The sequence below is a fragment of the Apium graveolens genome, chromosome 8 (genome assembly GCF_009905375.1).
Source record: "Apium graveolens cultivar Ventura chromosome 8, ASM990537v1, whole genome shotgun sequence".
NCBI classification, from domain to species: domain Eukaryota; kingdom Viridiplantae; phylum Streptophyta; class Magnoliopsida; order Apiales; family Apiaceae; genus Apium; species Apium graveolens.
In genome coordinates, this window is record NC_133654.1 from 154,816,828 (window position 1) to 154,833,054 (window position 16,227).

Here is a 16,227-nt window from a genome sequence, read left to right on the forward strand (position 1 = left end):
TCCACTCAATCCGGCGGTCCAACTGAAAAGCATCCCGGACTGACGAGTCATACGCCGCATGATCTAAAACAGCATACTCATCCTTCAGCTCATAATGTTTCTTGGCCACTATACTATCCGCAAACTTTCTGTCGAGTTCTTCCTTATTGTAAGGTCCCGGACCCGCATGAGGCTACCTCGCATACCCGGACCTAATACTTCTATAATAAAAACTATTCTCTATCTCATCACTCTTGGTGACGAAATTACTGGGTGTATCCACCCATAAGCCCTCCGGAGTGCAAGGCACCTTTCTAGATGAAATCCTAGCCACACACAGCTTAGTTATCGCTTCAGAGTCAGAGGTCGACGCTTTCTTCCCCATCTCAATCCGCTCAGAATCACTAGAAGACTCTAAATCCGAACTAGACGGCCCCGGATAACAAGTAATGTAGGCCTTTGCGCGAGCTTTAGTCCGGACCATAAACCTAAAACAAGTGATAAAGGTTAGTCTAAATCCCTACAGTTTATTTATCTTGAAAGCTACATGGTCCGGACTATCCTATTTTCAATTTTATTTAAAGTTAAAAGCAAACAGTCCGGAGACCCGAAGCTCAAAATCCAAAACAAACACCAAAAACAAAGTAACCACTCCGGACTACAAACCCCTAGAACTAGCCTATTACTTCGAACACAAAGGTCAAATTAACACAAAAACAGGAAAAACCGAATAACAAAAAAATATCAGTCCAGACTAAGCAACTAGGTCCGGACCCAAACAAAAACCCTAATTCTAGAAATACTATTAACCAAAATCAAACACCAAAATATGACAAAAACAAATAGACATCCAGATATATACACAAGCATTCAACCATAAACCAAATACAACAACACACAAGCACTATAGCAAAAAACAAAACCCAATTGGACAGCAAACTAAAAGAAAGAAATAGAAACTTACAAAGACAAGGAATATGGAGAATTCCGGGACGACCGAGCAACGGACAGAAACCTTCAAGTTCTCCCGTGGACAAACTCCAGAAAAGCTTCAGAGAAATAAGGAGAAAAAAGCCAGAAGAGAAAGAAGAGAAGGTAAAAAAGAAAGAGAAGGGGGGGAGTGCCTTTTATAGGCACGGTTAATCCCAACAACCCACGCTACGTGGCAAAATCTAGATCGTCCATCAAAAAAGTAATTAATACAGATAATGATGAGGCACGTCTATCCACAATTCTTACAGCTGTTAAAATTCAAATCATTGTGGGGGGATCCCAAAAACCGTTTCAACTTCCAGGTCCGGACAACTGAAGTCAACGCAATCCGGACTGGAGGATAAAAAAAGCTCAAATTCTTCTAAAGACAACCAATTTTAGTCTGGATTGGCTGAACTCAACGCCATCCGGACTGGGGGAAAAGAAAAGCTCAAATTCTTCTAAAGACAACCAACTTTAGTCCTGATTGGCTGAACTCAACGCAATCCGGACTATGGGCTAGAAAAGCTCAAATTCTTCTAAAGACAACCAACTTTAGTCCGGATTGGCTGAACTCAACGTAATCCGGACCGGGGGTCAAGAAAAACTCAAATTCTTCTAAAGACAACCAACTTTAGTCCGGATTGGTTGAACTCAACGCAATCCGAACCGGGGGCAAGAAAAACTCAAATTCTTCTAAAAGACAACCAACTTTAGTCCGAATTGGCTGAACTCAACGTAATCCGGACTGGGCGGCAAGAAAAGCTCAAATTCTTCTAAAGACAACCAACTTTAGTCCGGATTGTCTGAACTCAACGCAATCCGGACCGTGGGGCAAGAAAAGCTCAAATTCTTCTAAAGACAACCAACTTTAGTCCGGATTGGTTGAACTCAATGCAATCCAGACCGAGGGGAAAGAAATGCTCAAATTCTTCTAAAAGACAACAATCAAAAGCTCACGTTCTTCAAACAAGCCAAAATTTACTCCCCCGTCCAGAAAATCTGCATAAGGGAGAAAGGGCACATGGTAGTACATATAGCTCCTGAAAGGACTAGTCTTAGACTCCTAACTCCATACAGCTCCTGTAAGGGCTAGTCCTGGACTCCTAACTCCATGCAGCTCCTGGGAAGACTAGTCCTCGATTCCTAACTCCATACAGCTCTTGGAAGGACTAGTCCTGTATCCTAAATCAGTCCACTCCCGAACACTGCCAGTCCTAACTGACCCAGTCCCGCAAGAACAACCTTGAGAAATCCCAGCACGTGAGACACTGGTCCAAGCACATGATAGGGACAACTATCACCCATCAATCATGGGAATAATCAGGGCATGTGTCAGAGGATCCTCAGAACATTCCTCGTCCAGTCTCGCGCTGACACGTGTAAAGCATCCGCTCCAACCGGGTGTCCTCCGCTCTCAGAACCGATGGCTACGATTCAAAGGTACCAACCCCTAAACCCTACCCTTGGGCTATAAATAGCCCAAGAAGGTAAGATTTTAGGGTTAATCACTCCCTCACACTCATATACACACACAACCACCCTGTATTCATATCTATCTTCATCTTTCCCAAAAGCGAGTTCTTACTCTCACGCCGGAGGTGCCGCGAGACTCAAACCCCCCTTCCGGTGTTATTTTGTAGGAGCCCCACCACAGCTACACCCCCACAGCGGCGAAGGATCCAGGCACGATGTCGAAGGAGCGCCCCGCCACCGGGAGTTATCAATGTCCAATTGTCAAGAATTGAACCGAGCCAAGAACATTCTACATCTCTCAAATGAATTGCATGTATAGGTGTGTCCATAAAAATAATATAAGAAACAGTTTACATTAACTAAAGAAATTTAGAAAATTGACACACTTATTTTGAAAAACATAACAATACATATTTTACATAGCCATCCTGATTCAATTTAACATTTAGTAGATAAATAATTCAATTCAACTTGTGAGATATTAACAAATTTACTACTCCCTCCGTCCCACTGTGAGGTTAACGTTATTATTCGGCACGCATTTTGAGACTTCTATAAAGTATAATTTCATAATATTTTTTCAAAAACAAATTTGAATAAAAGTTTAAACATAAATCTTTTATTCAAAAATTTTTTTTTAAAAAATTATGAAACTATACTTTAAACGAGTATTGAAAAGCGTGCCGAAAAGTAACGTAAACATCATAGTGGGACGGAGGGAGTACTAATGTAGATTACATACAATAGTAAATATATGATAATCCGGAAGTATAGCAATTTATGCATATTTAATTTAGTTAGAGCAACTCCAACCGTGTTCACCTGCTAGCTAAAATGTCTAGGTGTCATCCTAATATACATATTAGGTAAAAATAATATCACTCCAACCATGAGACCTGTTAGTAATAATTATAGATATCATCTATCACATCTTCTATATTTGTTGATCCTTTAGTCATTAGCTAAAATATTCACATAACATCCACGTCAGCTTTCTGACATATTTAAATATATAACTATACATACATACATATTTATATTTATATTAATATTACATTTAATATATATGAATAAAAATTCTTATTTTATATTTAATATTTTTAGCTTATATAATATTAATTATAAAAATATTATTTTCTTATTAACCAAATTTATTAATTATTTTGACATACAATTGCATATTTATAAAAATAGTAATAAATCCAATATGATAAAATATAATAGAACTATACATTTTATAATATATAATAGATTTTATTCATTATTATTTTTTCATATTTAAACGTGTTATATATTTTGAGTTTTAATATTTATTAAATTATAATTATATTCAACATTTTTCATTACATTTATATTTTATTTACACTTTTATTAGATTAAGTATTAAATAAATTTATTTTATCATTTAAAATATGTATTTGAGTATCTGAAAAATAGGTGAAAATAATATTTTTTAATATTAAAGAACATATGCTTGCATGTTTAACAAAATTATAGATAATGATAATTTGGCTAATCATTTTAGCTAACGTGGTTGGAGATGCTCTTAGTAATAAGAATTCTTTAGTACTTTATATAAACAATGTCACATGATATACTTACCTGCCAATAGACAAAAAGACAAAAATATATGTTTTGGTTGTTTTATTATAAAATTCTTAAAGTAATGTACTTTATATATAATACATCTTCTTTTCCAATTCTATAAGCCCGGTTAATAATAAATAAATTACAATAACATGAGGAGAAAATTTAAAAGTATTTACATATGCACTTAAAAACTCGATTGCAAAATGGAGCATGAATGATAAACTCATCCGAAACCCTTTATTATAAAAAATGAAAAATTTAGCCAAATATATGAGTAAAATAATAATTTCGTAAACCCGGCAAAAAAATTGAAAAATTGCCTAAAATAAACATAATTTTGTGGCGGACTGTCTGATTTACCCATTCTTTATTGACGCCACCCTTTTTACCCATTTGATAAGTTAATTACAGTGGCGTATCCTTAGAATTATCAAATAAAACTCAAAAATCACATAACTATCGGGACTTACTTTCACTCGGTTAACCCATTCGAGCTTCATTCTCTTTAGTGCGACCGTGATTGCTACTACTATTGGTTTTCATTCAACTATCATGTACCAACTAATCGATGTAAGTTCATGAGTATCTATCTTCATCCTTGTTCATTGTTTTTCTCCAGAAATGTATAATTTAGGGTTTGGTAATCTCTGTTTATTTTGGGGTAATAATTGTTAATTGTATTGATTCTTTGTTGGAAGATTATTGTTAAACATTGATTTAGGTGTTAGAGATAACTGTAGATCAAATGAAATTGCATAATTTAGTGATATAGTTGTAGCAGATTATATTGCACAACAACTGTTTGGTAATATGACTGTGAGAAAATAAGTTAAATTATTGTATGTAATGTGGTCATATATTAACAGATAGAGAAGCTAAATTATATGTATACATTTGCGCGGTTATTATAAATATCTATTTGATGTTTACACTTCACATTTCTATGTGTTGTAGCTTCATTAGCTAAACTTTTTAGTGCTTAAGTTTGGATGTCCAGGAGAACTGGAAGCTCTCACACTATGATAAGATTTGAGTTAAGTTCTTAAACCGCAAATTACGGTACATGTGTTCCAAATTTGCACATGGAAGGATGGACAATTAGGGCACCCTTCTCTCCGCGTGGGTATTTTGATAACTGTCTATTAAAAAATGAGTAAACAGGCCCTTCACCCTACACTAAATCACAGTTAGGTAAATTCTCCATTACAAAGCATCCTACATCTGGTTCAGATTATGCCATTAGCCCATTGATGATATGCCAACAAAAATTAACATGATATCAAACTAGTTTAGCATATGGATAAGCTAAAATAATTTAAATCATAAAATAATACTACTATATGATACTTTGTTGAAATCCAGTTTATTAAGCTTTATGATCTATCATGCAACTCACATGATGAAAAGTTCGTCAATGACTTTCGGATCCGATTACGGACATACACTTGACTTTGATTTGTAGGATCTTCTACCCATTACTTATTACCCCCTTGGCAAATCTGCATTATAAGCATAATCCTGTTTTATAACTTCCAAGAAATGCGAGACAACATTACAACATCACTACAGTTTCCCTCTAAAAATATCTTGGTAAATAAATTTGGGTTACTTGCATTTTGCAACCTCCACCTTTCATTCGAAAACAAATTTCTATACTTACTTTGTAAATAACAGTTTGCAACCCTTGAATTTCAATATCAAATATATCATGCACCTCTTTGACAATTTTTTGTTAAAAAATGTTTACATTTTTAGGGATAAAATTGGAATTCAGCATATCATTTAAATATTAAAAATTTAAAAATTATAAAAATAAATAAAAGTTAGAATTTAAAATTATAAAAATAATATTAATGTCAAATGTTTCAAATTTTACTCAATATAATTTTTAAAAATTTTAAAAAATATATAAATAAATTTTTAGAAATTTTATGATTAACTATGATTACATATATATAAACATATATTTGGCTTGATTAACATTTTTTTAATTATTAGCGCATTAATAATAAAAAATAGCTATGATTTTTTATGTAAAAAATGCAGTAAGATAAATAGTTTAATTGATTAAAAATTTTAGTTATTAATACTAAAATCACAATTCCAGAAAGCTTCTGATTTTATAAACCATTTAAAGAAATGTAAGTACACCCAATTATTCTATCATAAGCTTAGATCATTTAAAGTTTTAAGGACCATGAAAGGTGATTACCTTGTACATGTCATCTTTCGTAAACTCCAGAAATTGTCTAACCATGTTATTTGCGCCTCCAACACTGGAATTCAAATTTGTGTTGAACACTTGGGACGTAAATGCCATTCCAGCAAGTCCAAGGACACCACTATTACGAGATAGCCTGAGAATAAACAACTCTGCCTGCATCATTAATCAATATACATGTTACTTAATACATTCGAATAATTACATCTCAACTCTCTGACTTCATAATATAGGTCTAGTTCTATTAAAAATACAGTGATTAGAAAATTAATACTTTACATCAGATGGAAACATCTTATTGATAAAGAAACATATATGATTTGCAAAAAAGTTTTTAACTGATTTCACTAAACACAGTTCTGTCAAATAATTTTTTGGACCCCGCAAAATATACACGGATACTAAAATTTATAAACGCCAAAAGCATAAAAAAATCATGGTATCAGACCTGATCATCTGCATGATGTGCAAGTAGTAACACGTTCATTTGGTACTGATTACAAATTCTTTGAAATTGCTGGTACCTGATACAAAAAATTAATGGAAGGAGAAAACTAAGAACCAAGTGGTCCTTTTTATGTTATCAAGCCGTATCTTTTTTTTTTAAATCCTCTCTGCTTCTTTTTTAAATTGAATGGCAGACCCTTCTCATGTCTGATAGCATTAACCAAGCATGAAGTTTTCTCATACATGACATCTTAAATCTAAAGATCATGTATCGTAACGTTGTTAAACTTATCTAGCATTTTAATTTATATGTCTTATAATTTATAGCATGTATAGTTTGCAACTTTTCATCCTTCAATCCTGTATATGCTCATTTCTATGTATACCCACATTTCTGATGTGCAATGGTTATGATAGTTGCAGGCAGGGACGTAAGAAGGTACGACTAACCTGCAATTTGAAGATTATGTGAATTATTGGCACAAGAATTTAAGCTTCACGCGACAAAGTTTATTTCAGGTTTGAAAGATTTATATTGATATCATATAATACATATTTATCAAATATTTTTTGTATTTACGGAAACTTGAAAATTTACCAGAATGAGTTGGTTTAAAGTTACGGGAATTCTAATTAATAAATTAGTTTATCATTAGTACAGTACAGAGATTTATCAGATTAAGTGTAATTTTGGGCATACTTATTTCTTTTGGCGTGTATTTATAATATCATCTAAGTTTTTATTTGTTGTAATTGTTGTAAGTGATCCAACGGTGAACATGGGAAAAAAGACTAAAACAGGATCGTGTTCAAAACCAAAAAAATAGAAAGAAGAAATAATTTTGATTTAAATTTGTAGTTTAATTGTACTCCAAATTGTTTGACGTCTTTTTTAACTTTTTTTCCAAACATCTGAAATTTTGAGATAAAAAATTATACTTATGACAGGGAAATAATTTTATGTCATAAAAAAGGTTTTTTTAAGTAAAATATTAAGTTAACAATGTAGTTGATTTTAAAATTGAACCTCAACAAATTATAAAACCGTAAAAGTCAACCGAGGATTCTTATTATAAAATGAGACTTAATACTCTGGTCCCAATGCATGAGCATTTAGTTATGAAGTTTAAAACTCAAAAGAAAAAAAAATCAAGAACAAAGGGAAAATCGGATTACTTCATTGAAAAATACAAAATTATAGGTTACAAGTTCTTTCCGGAAATCAGCTGAGAACTTATTATTAATTAATTTACATACTCGCTAATTCAGAATTTAAATTAAATGAAAAAAATTAGATATATATATATATATATATATTTCAATGACATTTTTTTCAATTAATAGTAGTTATTAATTATCGATCAAAGTTGCATTAGTTTGATAGAAAGTATTTAAATTCGAATTTCTTAAACCCAACTTGCATGATCTATATTAATCTTGTTTGTTTTGCTAGAAATTCGTTTTGATTTTTTTTTTTATCAAAATAAAATTTTCGGAAGCTGTTGTTTGAAATATATAACTACAAGAACATTATAAAACAAGTAATGGAAAAATGGAAATACGACTTATTTTATAAAAAAATGGAAACTATTTTGTTTTAACAAAATAGTTTAAAACATGATTGTACTGAAAATAATTTTCAAGCCGTCACATATTTTGTATGTATTCTTTCAAAAATATGTAAAATGAATATTCGGACCGCGCAAAGCGCGGTTTTTTCTCCTAGTTAAAAGAAATGTAAGTACACCCAATTATTCTATCATAAGCTTAGATCATTTAAAGTTTTAAGGACCATGAAAGGTGATTACCTTGTACATGTCATCTTTCATAAACTCCAGAAATGGTCTAACCAGTAATATGTTATTTGCGCCTCCAATACTGGAATTCAAATTTGTGTTGAACACTTGGGACGTAAATGCGATTCCAGCAAGTCCAAGGACACCACTATTACGAGATAGCCTAAGAATAAACAACTCTGCCTGCATCATTAATCAATATGCATGTTACTTAATACATTCGCATAATTACATCTCAACTCTCTGACTTCATAACACAGGTCTAGTTCTATTAAAAATACAGTGATTAGAAAATTAATACTTTACATCAGATGGAAACATCTTATTGATAAAGAAACATATATGATTTGCAAAAAAGTTTTTAACTGATTTCACTAAACACAGTTTTGTCAAATAATTTTTTGGACCCCGCAAAATATACACGGATACTAAAAGTTATAAACACCAAAAGCATAAAAAAATCATGGCATCAGACCTGATCATCTGCATGATGTGCAAGTAGTAACACGTTCATTTGGTACTGATTACAAATTCTTTGAAATTGCTGGTACCTGATACAAAAAATTAATGAAAGGAGAAAACTAAGAACCAAAGAAAAAAAATTCGGGAAGGGTCCTAGACTTCGCAATATCACCTAACTGCACGAGCTGCTTCTTGCACGTGACCCTGTTTGGGCTTTCCATTTTCCCAATCAGCACGGACAATTTCACACATGATTCCTATAAAGAGCCTAATTAACCATCCATTAACATATAAAATCGAAATAGACTAGGCTTTGTAAGAGTATTCCACAAATGACTACTTAAACAAAAAATCGGTCATACCCATGTTCAGAACTCGACGTTGCACGAGGTTTGCCTCAGTTTCACTCTCAGCTCGTAGTCCATGGTCAACAATTATTGCCAACATTCCATCTATGAGCTCTTTACTATTCTTAGTAGCAGAACTAAGGCCTGCTTTTTTCCCATCAGCAGCCAATACACATAAAGCCATACTATCTGACCCACCAGAGACACCTAGAGGTACAAAGATAATATAAGTAAGCTCTCATCTTATTTAGCCACTATGAGTAGTCAAGATTCAAGAATCAGTAAGATAGTAGACATACCTTCCAAAATACTATGCTCTAGCTATTATTTATTAATAGTGTATTGAGCCAACAAAAGTTGTGTTTTTCTACAAGGTGAAACATTTATAAATCATACTCCGGGTGCAGTGGCGGACGAGGGAAAAAAATTTAGGGGAGTAAAAAATGATATAATTTTGATTGTAAAATAAATCGACAGAACAAAAATATGTAAATTCCCAATTTCTGCCAATTTCTGTCTGGTTTAACTAATATTTATATATGTTTAAAGATCTACACAACCCTAAAGAGGGAAGGCGAGGGTAGGTTTCATATTAATTAATATGGTTATTTTTTGCATGTAATCAGCAATAGACAAAAACAAATTCATTATTTTAAATGAAATTATCTCTATAACCTCATACTAATTATACATCATAATCTTAGAAAACATTATTTTATAATGTTATCACATACAATCAGATTTGAATCAGAATTTTTACCTCTTACAATAGCTTTCTGGTCACCGGAAGTCTCAACTCACCCTTGCCCTGTTATCCACAACGCTCTCCAAGCTCCTTTGGATATTCTTTGGCTGGATGCAGGAGTCCTCACACGGTCTCTTCCATATCGCTATTCGTCAAGATATTATTTTTCTGAACCAATTCTGATTGTATACAATACATTATAAAATAATCTGTTTCTATTATTATGATATATTCCTAGCAGAGTTTATAGAGATTGAAGAAGTTTTAGCCAGACATATTGAGAGAGAGAGAATTGAACTTCAGAAATTTTCAGATATCTTTTCCATTTCATGTATAGACTTATTTATAGTAGTCTTTCTATATGGTTACAAATTACCGGGATAACCGGTTTCTTTTACATAATTACTAATAATTCAGGAATCTTTTCTTTTCTTTGTCTGCCATTTCTTCTTTTGTCATCTCTTCATATTTTCTTCATCTTTATCTTTTGTGTCTGCCATGATATCTTGCAGGATTTGTCGTCTTTTTCCAGGGAATCTGCTTTTTCTTTTCTTCTTTCTTCATCTTTGTCTGCCATGATATTTTTGGAATCTCCTGGTAATATAACTTTTTTGGTTTTCACCATTCAATTTGCAATATTCTGGTGTATTACACCATTTTTGTATTATGCAAAGGGATCAGAATTCATCCCTTTGTCATCATTTCTTAGACTGATAATAGGTCTTTTTCGAGGACCTGTTATCCTTTGATAATATTCAGTAGTATGTTTTGCATGATTATATTTCAGGTTTTCTATTTTATCAAGCATCATTTCTAATGCATTAGTACCTGAATTTTGTATAATATTATCATAATATAAAGTTATTATACTTTCGGTGAAACCTCCACCATGGCTTTCAGAAATGATTATAGCTTTCCGAGCTCGTAGTATATCTTGTATTTTGGACCTGAGGGTAGCTAGTCCAATAGCTCGTTTTTCACATAACCATTCCTGAAATTTGTTGATATCACAAGGATTTGGTAATTTCAAGCTTTTGGTTTCTCCCACAATATCTGTCATATTCCTTCCTAGTTTAAATAGTTGACATATTATTATGGGTTTTCCAACTAGATCGGTTGATGCATCAAAAACTTGTATTCCGTATGAGCCTGTTCCCATTTCCCGTATCATAGCTTCCACGGATTTGACAATTGTACTTGGTAGCTTTGATATACAATACATGGTTTCATTTGTTAAGATCTTGTCAACAAAACCATGTATAAACAGGTTATATACTATGTCAGGTTTTGCATTTTCACAACAAATGTATCTGGGATATTTTGTAGATTTTGTCAGTCTGCAAATATCAGGGTTAGATTTATAATCATAATATTTCATCATTTGCTCGTATGTTTTCACTGTCTCAGGTGAGTATTTCAGCTTATCACTCATTGATAAATTTGACAGAGTAGTTGATATGCTGGTTGAAGGTGATGGCATGGTTACAAGCTTTGATGAAAATGTCATAGGTTTTATTGTAGGGATTGCAACTGAAGCTTGTAGAGTTGTTTTGTCTTTTACAGCTTCCATAATTTGTTTCAGAAAATGTTGGTTCTCCTGAACCAGGGTTTCTATCTCCTTTTGGAGTTTGGTGATTTTTTCATTATTGGTTGATATATGGGATGTAACATCAGTGATATATTTCTCAAAATTTTCCATCTTTTGTTATCCTGCTAAGAACAACAAACAATTAAATTTTCCCTTTACAAAAACAAAATGCATGACATTCAATGGTATTTAATTTTCTGATAATTGATATTAATAATTCATCAATATTCCTTCTGTTAGGAGCGAAATAATAACCAATGTGTTTTTCTATTTCTAGAAATCCTTTATATGCTTCTTCTAGTTTTTCTGTGTTATTTTCATCTAATCCTTCGAGAGCAAAATTTTTTATAAATTCTACAGCTTCTGAAGTAGTAGTCCATATTATTAAAGATCCTGATTTGATTTTCCATGGTTGAGCTTGTCTTCTTGTATATTCTATTTTCATTGTTTATTTTCTCTGCTAAGATAGTCAGCTAACATATTTTTTGTTCCTGATATATTTTTTATTACAAAATCATAACAACAGAAAAAAGATTGCCATTTTCTTCTTTTATTTAATTCTGGTAATAATTCTATTTTATTAGTAATAAAAGCTTTCACTTGAGTATTATCTGTTCTTACTACAAATTTAACAGGTAACAAATGATAATGAAACTTTTTAATCCCATATTTTACAGCTAATAGTTCTTTTTCATTTATGTGGTAGTTTGATTCATTAGGTTTCCAAGTTCCTCCTGCATATCCACATATATGTGTATTTTCTTTATCTATGTCATCCTTCTCATATGCTATTAGGACTGCTCCCCATCCTATATCACTAGCATCAGTATATAATTCTAAATGATCTGTTTCTATGGGTATTCTATGTTTTGGTAAATCTTTTACCTTTTCCTTAAGAATTTTTATACAGTTTTCATGTTCTTTTGTCCATCCAAAAGGTTTATTTTTTGTTAGTTCCTGTAATGGTTTTCTTAATTTAGGTAAGTCTTTAATATGATCTGAGGCATAATTTATTATTCCTAAAAATTGTTGTACCTCTTTTTTATTTTCTAATTTGTCCTTAAAATTTACAATCTTTGTTACTATATGGTCTTGTAATTGTATACCTTCTTTATCTATTTTGTATCCTAAATATTCTATCTTATTCTTAAATATTTCAGATTTCTTTTCAGAAAGTAATATTCCATGCTGGTCTATTGTTTTTATAAATTGCTCTAAATGTTTTATATGCTCTTCTAAAGTTTCACTATATATTAATATATCGTCTACATATACTATACAGAAATCTTTTAATTTTCTAAAGATTTGGTCCATTCTTCGTTGAAATATTTGTGGCGCATTTTTTAATCCAAAGGGTAATACTATCCATTCATAATGTCCTTGCGGAGCACTAAAGGCTGTTAAAGACCTTGATTCTTTGGTTAATTTTATTTGCCAAAATCCACTTTTACAATCGAATTTACTAAACCATTTCTTATTTCCTAGTCTATTTATAAGATTTCTTTTGTATGGTAAGAAATATCCATCAAATATAGTTTTCTTATTTAATTCTCTATAGTCTATTACCATACGGGCTTTTCCCCTTTTTTGTTCATTATGTTTTCTTACAAGGAAAGCCGGGCTACTATGTGGACTTTTACTTTCTTGTATTAATTTTAGTTTTAATAATTCATTGATTTGATTATCAAATTCTTTTTGGTCTGAAGGGCTATACCTTATAGGTTTAGATCTTATTATATCATTAGGGTTTAATAATTTTATTTCAGCATATATTTTTTCCTTATCCCATAAACTCATAGGATTTTCTCCGAAGTTAGATTTTAATAAATTATTATATTTTTTGGTTAATTCTTGTAGATTATTATTTCTTTCTATTCTTAAATTGTTTATAGTATTTATAGTACTTATTGGCATAATTCTTTTTAATACTATCCACTTATTACACGGAGTTTGTAATGATAGGGAATTTGAAGTTACTATATGTGTTTTAAAATAATCTAAAAAGTTATTTCCTAATAATATAGATTGCTTCATCTTATTCTGATATACAATAGGTAAACTGAATAATGTTTTATTTAGCTTTATTCTCATGTTTTTTGCTATTACATCTAATTCCTTCTTTTGTTCATTAAATCCTGATACCCTAGTTCTATGTGTATTAGATTTTTCCCATCTATACGAAGCTAAAACTTCCTTTTTTACTAGACATAGATCTGCTCCACTATCTATAAATATTTTTTGTTTTAGGAATTTATATTTTTTATATTCTACATCTGCTTCTATGTATATTGCTACCATTCCTCCCAATTGCTTTCACTAGATGATTCATAATTTATAAAGTTTATTTCATTATCAGTTTCACTAATATAAAACTCTTCATATTCATACCATCTATTGTCATCTTCTTTAATTTGTTCTATTTCCATTATGAATTGTGATGTATTTATATATTTTACTTTCTTTTCTTTCAGTTTAGGACATTTATTAGCATAATGTCCTTTTTCATTACAATTCCAACATTTACATTCACTTATATCTTTCTTTTTAAAAGGTTTTCTTCTAAACTTTCTCTTATTTTTATATCTTCTCCTATTTTCTGGTGTATTTCTAAATTTCCTAAATCTTTTTCTCTTATATTTGTTGTATTTATAAGGATAATTATTTCTATTTTGTTTGCTCCTGTACTTATCATATGATTTTTTCTTATTATACCTCTTCTTATAGTTCCTATAGGGTTTTTTATCTTCACATCCAAATACTAATCTTCTTTCAGTGAATCCACATATTTCTCTTAATCCTAGTTTTTTATCCTTTTTAACCTTCTGTTGTACCCTATATTCTTCACATTTTCTCATTAGATATCCTCTTAGTACTCTTATTCTTTCACCGAGAGTATTCTCACGAGGTTCTAACTTATTATATTCCTTGGTTATTTCAGTATTATAAGGTTCTGGTAAATGATCATAATATAATTGTTGGTATATATGTCCTTCTTCGGGTAAGAATCTAGCTTCATAAAAGAATTTAGTGAAACTTATAGTATATTCTGGTAACCTATTAATTTTACAGCATTTCATATTATTTAGATTCATTATTATTTCTATTTTTCTTTCTATTAGAACTTGGTCTCTAGCTACTATCCAAGGTTCTCCTAAAAATTCTCTTTTTAATATCATATCAAATATTTGTAACATTGATTTCCAATCCGTTGCATACCTTAGTACTTCAGTTTTTAACTGATATTCTATAGATTCTATCCAATATGCTACCTTTCCAATTAACGTTTTTGAGATCAAGTTATAAGTATATTCTAACTCATCTGTATGAGTGGAGTTCATTAATGCTATATACATTCCTAAATTCCAATCAGTTATTCTCCTACTAATTTCTTGTTCTTCATATACATTATCTAAGTCTAAAAAGTATCCATTTAAGTTTACGCCTTGTGACATTGATCCTATAAATTCTTTAAATTCATTATGTTGTCCTATTGGTATGTGTTTTGGTATCGTGTTCCTATATCTTGTTATAACTTCCATATTATGGTCGGTTACTTCTTCTTCTGGGTAGTTATCCATCTCCTCATTTTTTATTTCTTCAGTTTCTATATCAGTATAATTTTCTTTATCTTCTTGGTCACTATTTGATTCTTGTTTTATTACTGCATTTACATTTTTCATTCTTTCTAAAGCTTCTATTATATTTTTATTTTCTATTTCTATTTCAGAATTTTCTTCATAATTACTGTTATATTCTTCTATTATATTCACTGTTTTTCCTAAATTATCTTGTTCTGATTCACTAGTACTTGTTTTATTATTTGTAGACACAGTACTAGAAACTTCACTTGTATTCTTTTTCCCTTTTAACTTATTTAATTGTTTTTTCAATATTTCTATTTCTTTTTTATTTTCTTCTGTTTTTTCATTTAATTCCCTTTTTGTTTGTCTTAAATCTCTTTTTACATCTTTTAGTTCCTTTTTAGTTTCTTTATATTTATTTTTATATTTTTTATATTTTTCTAACCATTCTTCATTAGTATTTAATCGTAATTTTTTATTCTCCGTTCTTATTTCTTCTACTTCTTCCTTTTGTTGTTCTAATTTTGACTTTAAATATTCTATCACAGTTGTATCAATCTTAAACTCAGTTTTGCTTTCACAATTTGTTTCCTTTTTTAATGGTTCATACTTATATTTTTCTCTTTCTAAAATTTCTTTTCCATGATTCTTTAAAAATGTTATCACGTTATATTCTTTTTGTTCTTTAGTTTCCATTAGAACTTTCCTTTTTTACTAAGTTGTCCCAAATTGTCTAATACCTTTCCTATTGGTTCAGATATATTAGGTTTCATTCTACTTATATCTATCATCATTGGCTCATTAACTCTTCTCCATGCATTTATGGCTTTTAATTCTGGCTTATTTGTAATTTCTTTTTCTGGTATAATTTTTTGTTTTCCTTCTTCTAATTTTATTAACTTGTCTAGTATCATTTTTAAAGTAGGTATTTCAGAATTATTCCATAAGCTTGTTAACTCTTCTCTTATTATTTGTCTCAAATTTTCTTGATTATCTTGTTTTTCTACCAATCTCATTATTGCA

The 16,227-nt window shown here is 30.8% G+C and overlaps 1 protein-coding gene and 2 long non-coding RNA genes across 3 annotated transcripts; 1 reads left to right on the forward strand and 2 right to left on the reverse strand.

The window, feature by feature from the left end:
• Positions 1–4,346: 4,346 nt before the first annotated feature.
• On the forward strand, positions 4,347–7,340 carry LOC141678593 (uncharacterized). The gene is made up of 2 exons (XR_012557808.1): positions 4,347–4,587; positions 7,103–7,340. It is a non-coding gene; the product is annotated as an uncharacterized LOC141678593 (long non-coding RNA).
• On the reverse strand, positions 5,043–6,758 carry LOC141677021 (uncharacterized). The gene is made up of 3 exons (XM_074482755.1): positions 6,687–6,758; positions 6,230–6,394; positions 5,043–5,516 (listed from the first exon to the last, which is right to left on the reverse strand). Exons 1-3 carry the CDS (start codon positions 6,723–6,725, stop codon positions 5,493–5,495), a joined length of 228 nt encoding a protein of 75 aa, XP_074338856.1. The 5' UTR covers positions 6,726–6,758; the 3' UTR covers positions 5,043–5,492.
• A 1,160-nt stretch (positions 7,341–8,500) lies between the features above and the next one.
• Positions 8,501–9,183, reverse strand: LOC141676625 (uncharacterized). Its single transcript, XR_012557097.1, has 3 exons — positions 9,116–9,183; positions 8,957–9,032; positions 8,501–8,664 (listed from the first exon to the last, which is right to left on the reverse strand). It is a non-coding gene; the product is annotated as an uncharacterized LOC141676625 (long non-coding RNA).
• Between the last annotated feature and the right edge of the window lie 7,044 nt (positions 9,184–16,227).

Coding starts and splice junctions, on each gene's coding strand:
- LOC141677021 (XM_074482755.1), bottom strand. CDS start 6,725: ATGAACGTGTTACTACTTGCACATCATGCAGATGATCAG. Junction 6,395..6,686: donor CACATCATGCAGATGATCAG/GTCTGATACCAT, acceptor TTAATGATGCAG/GCAGAGTTGTTTATTCTCAG. Junction 5,517..6,229: donor CGAAAGATGACATGTACAAG/GTAATCACCTTT, acceptor CTTATAATGCAG/ATTTGCCAAGGGGGTAATAA.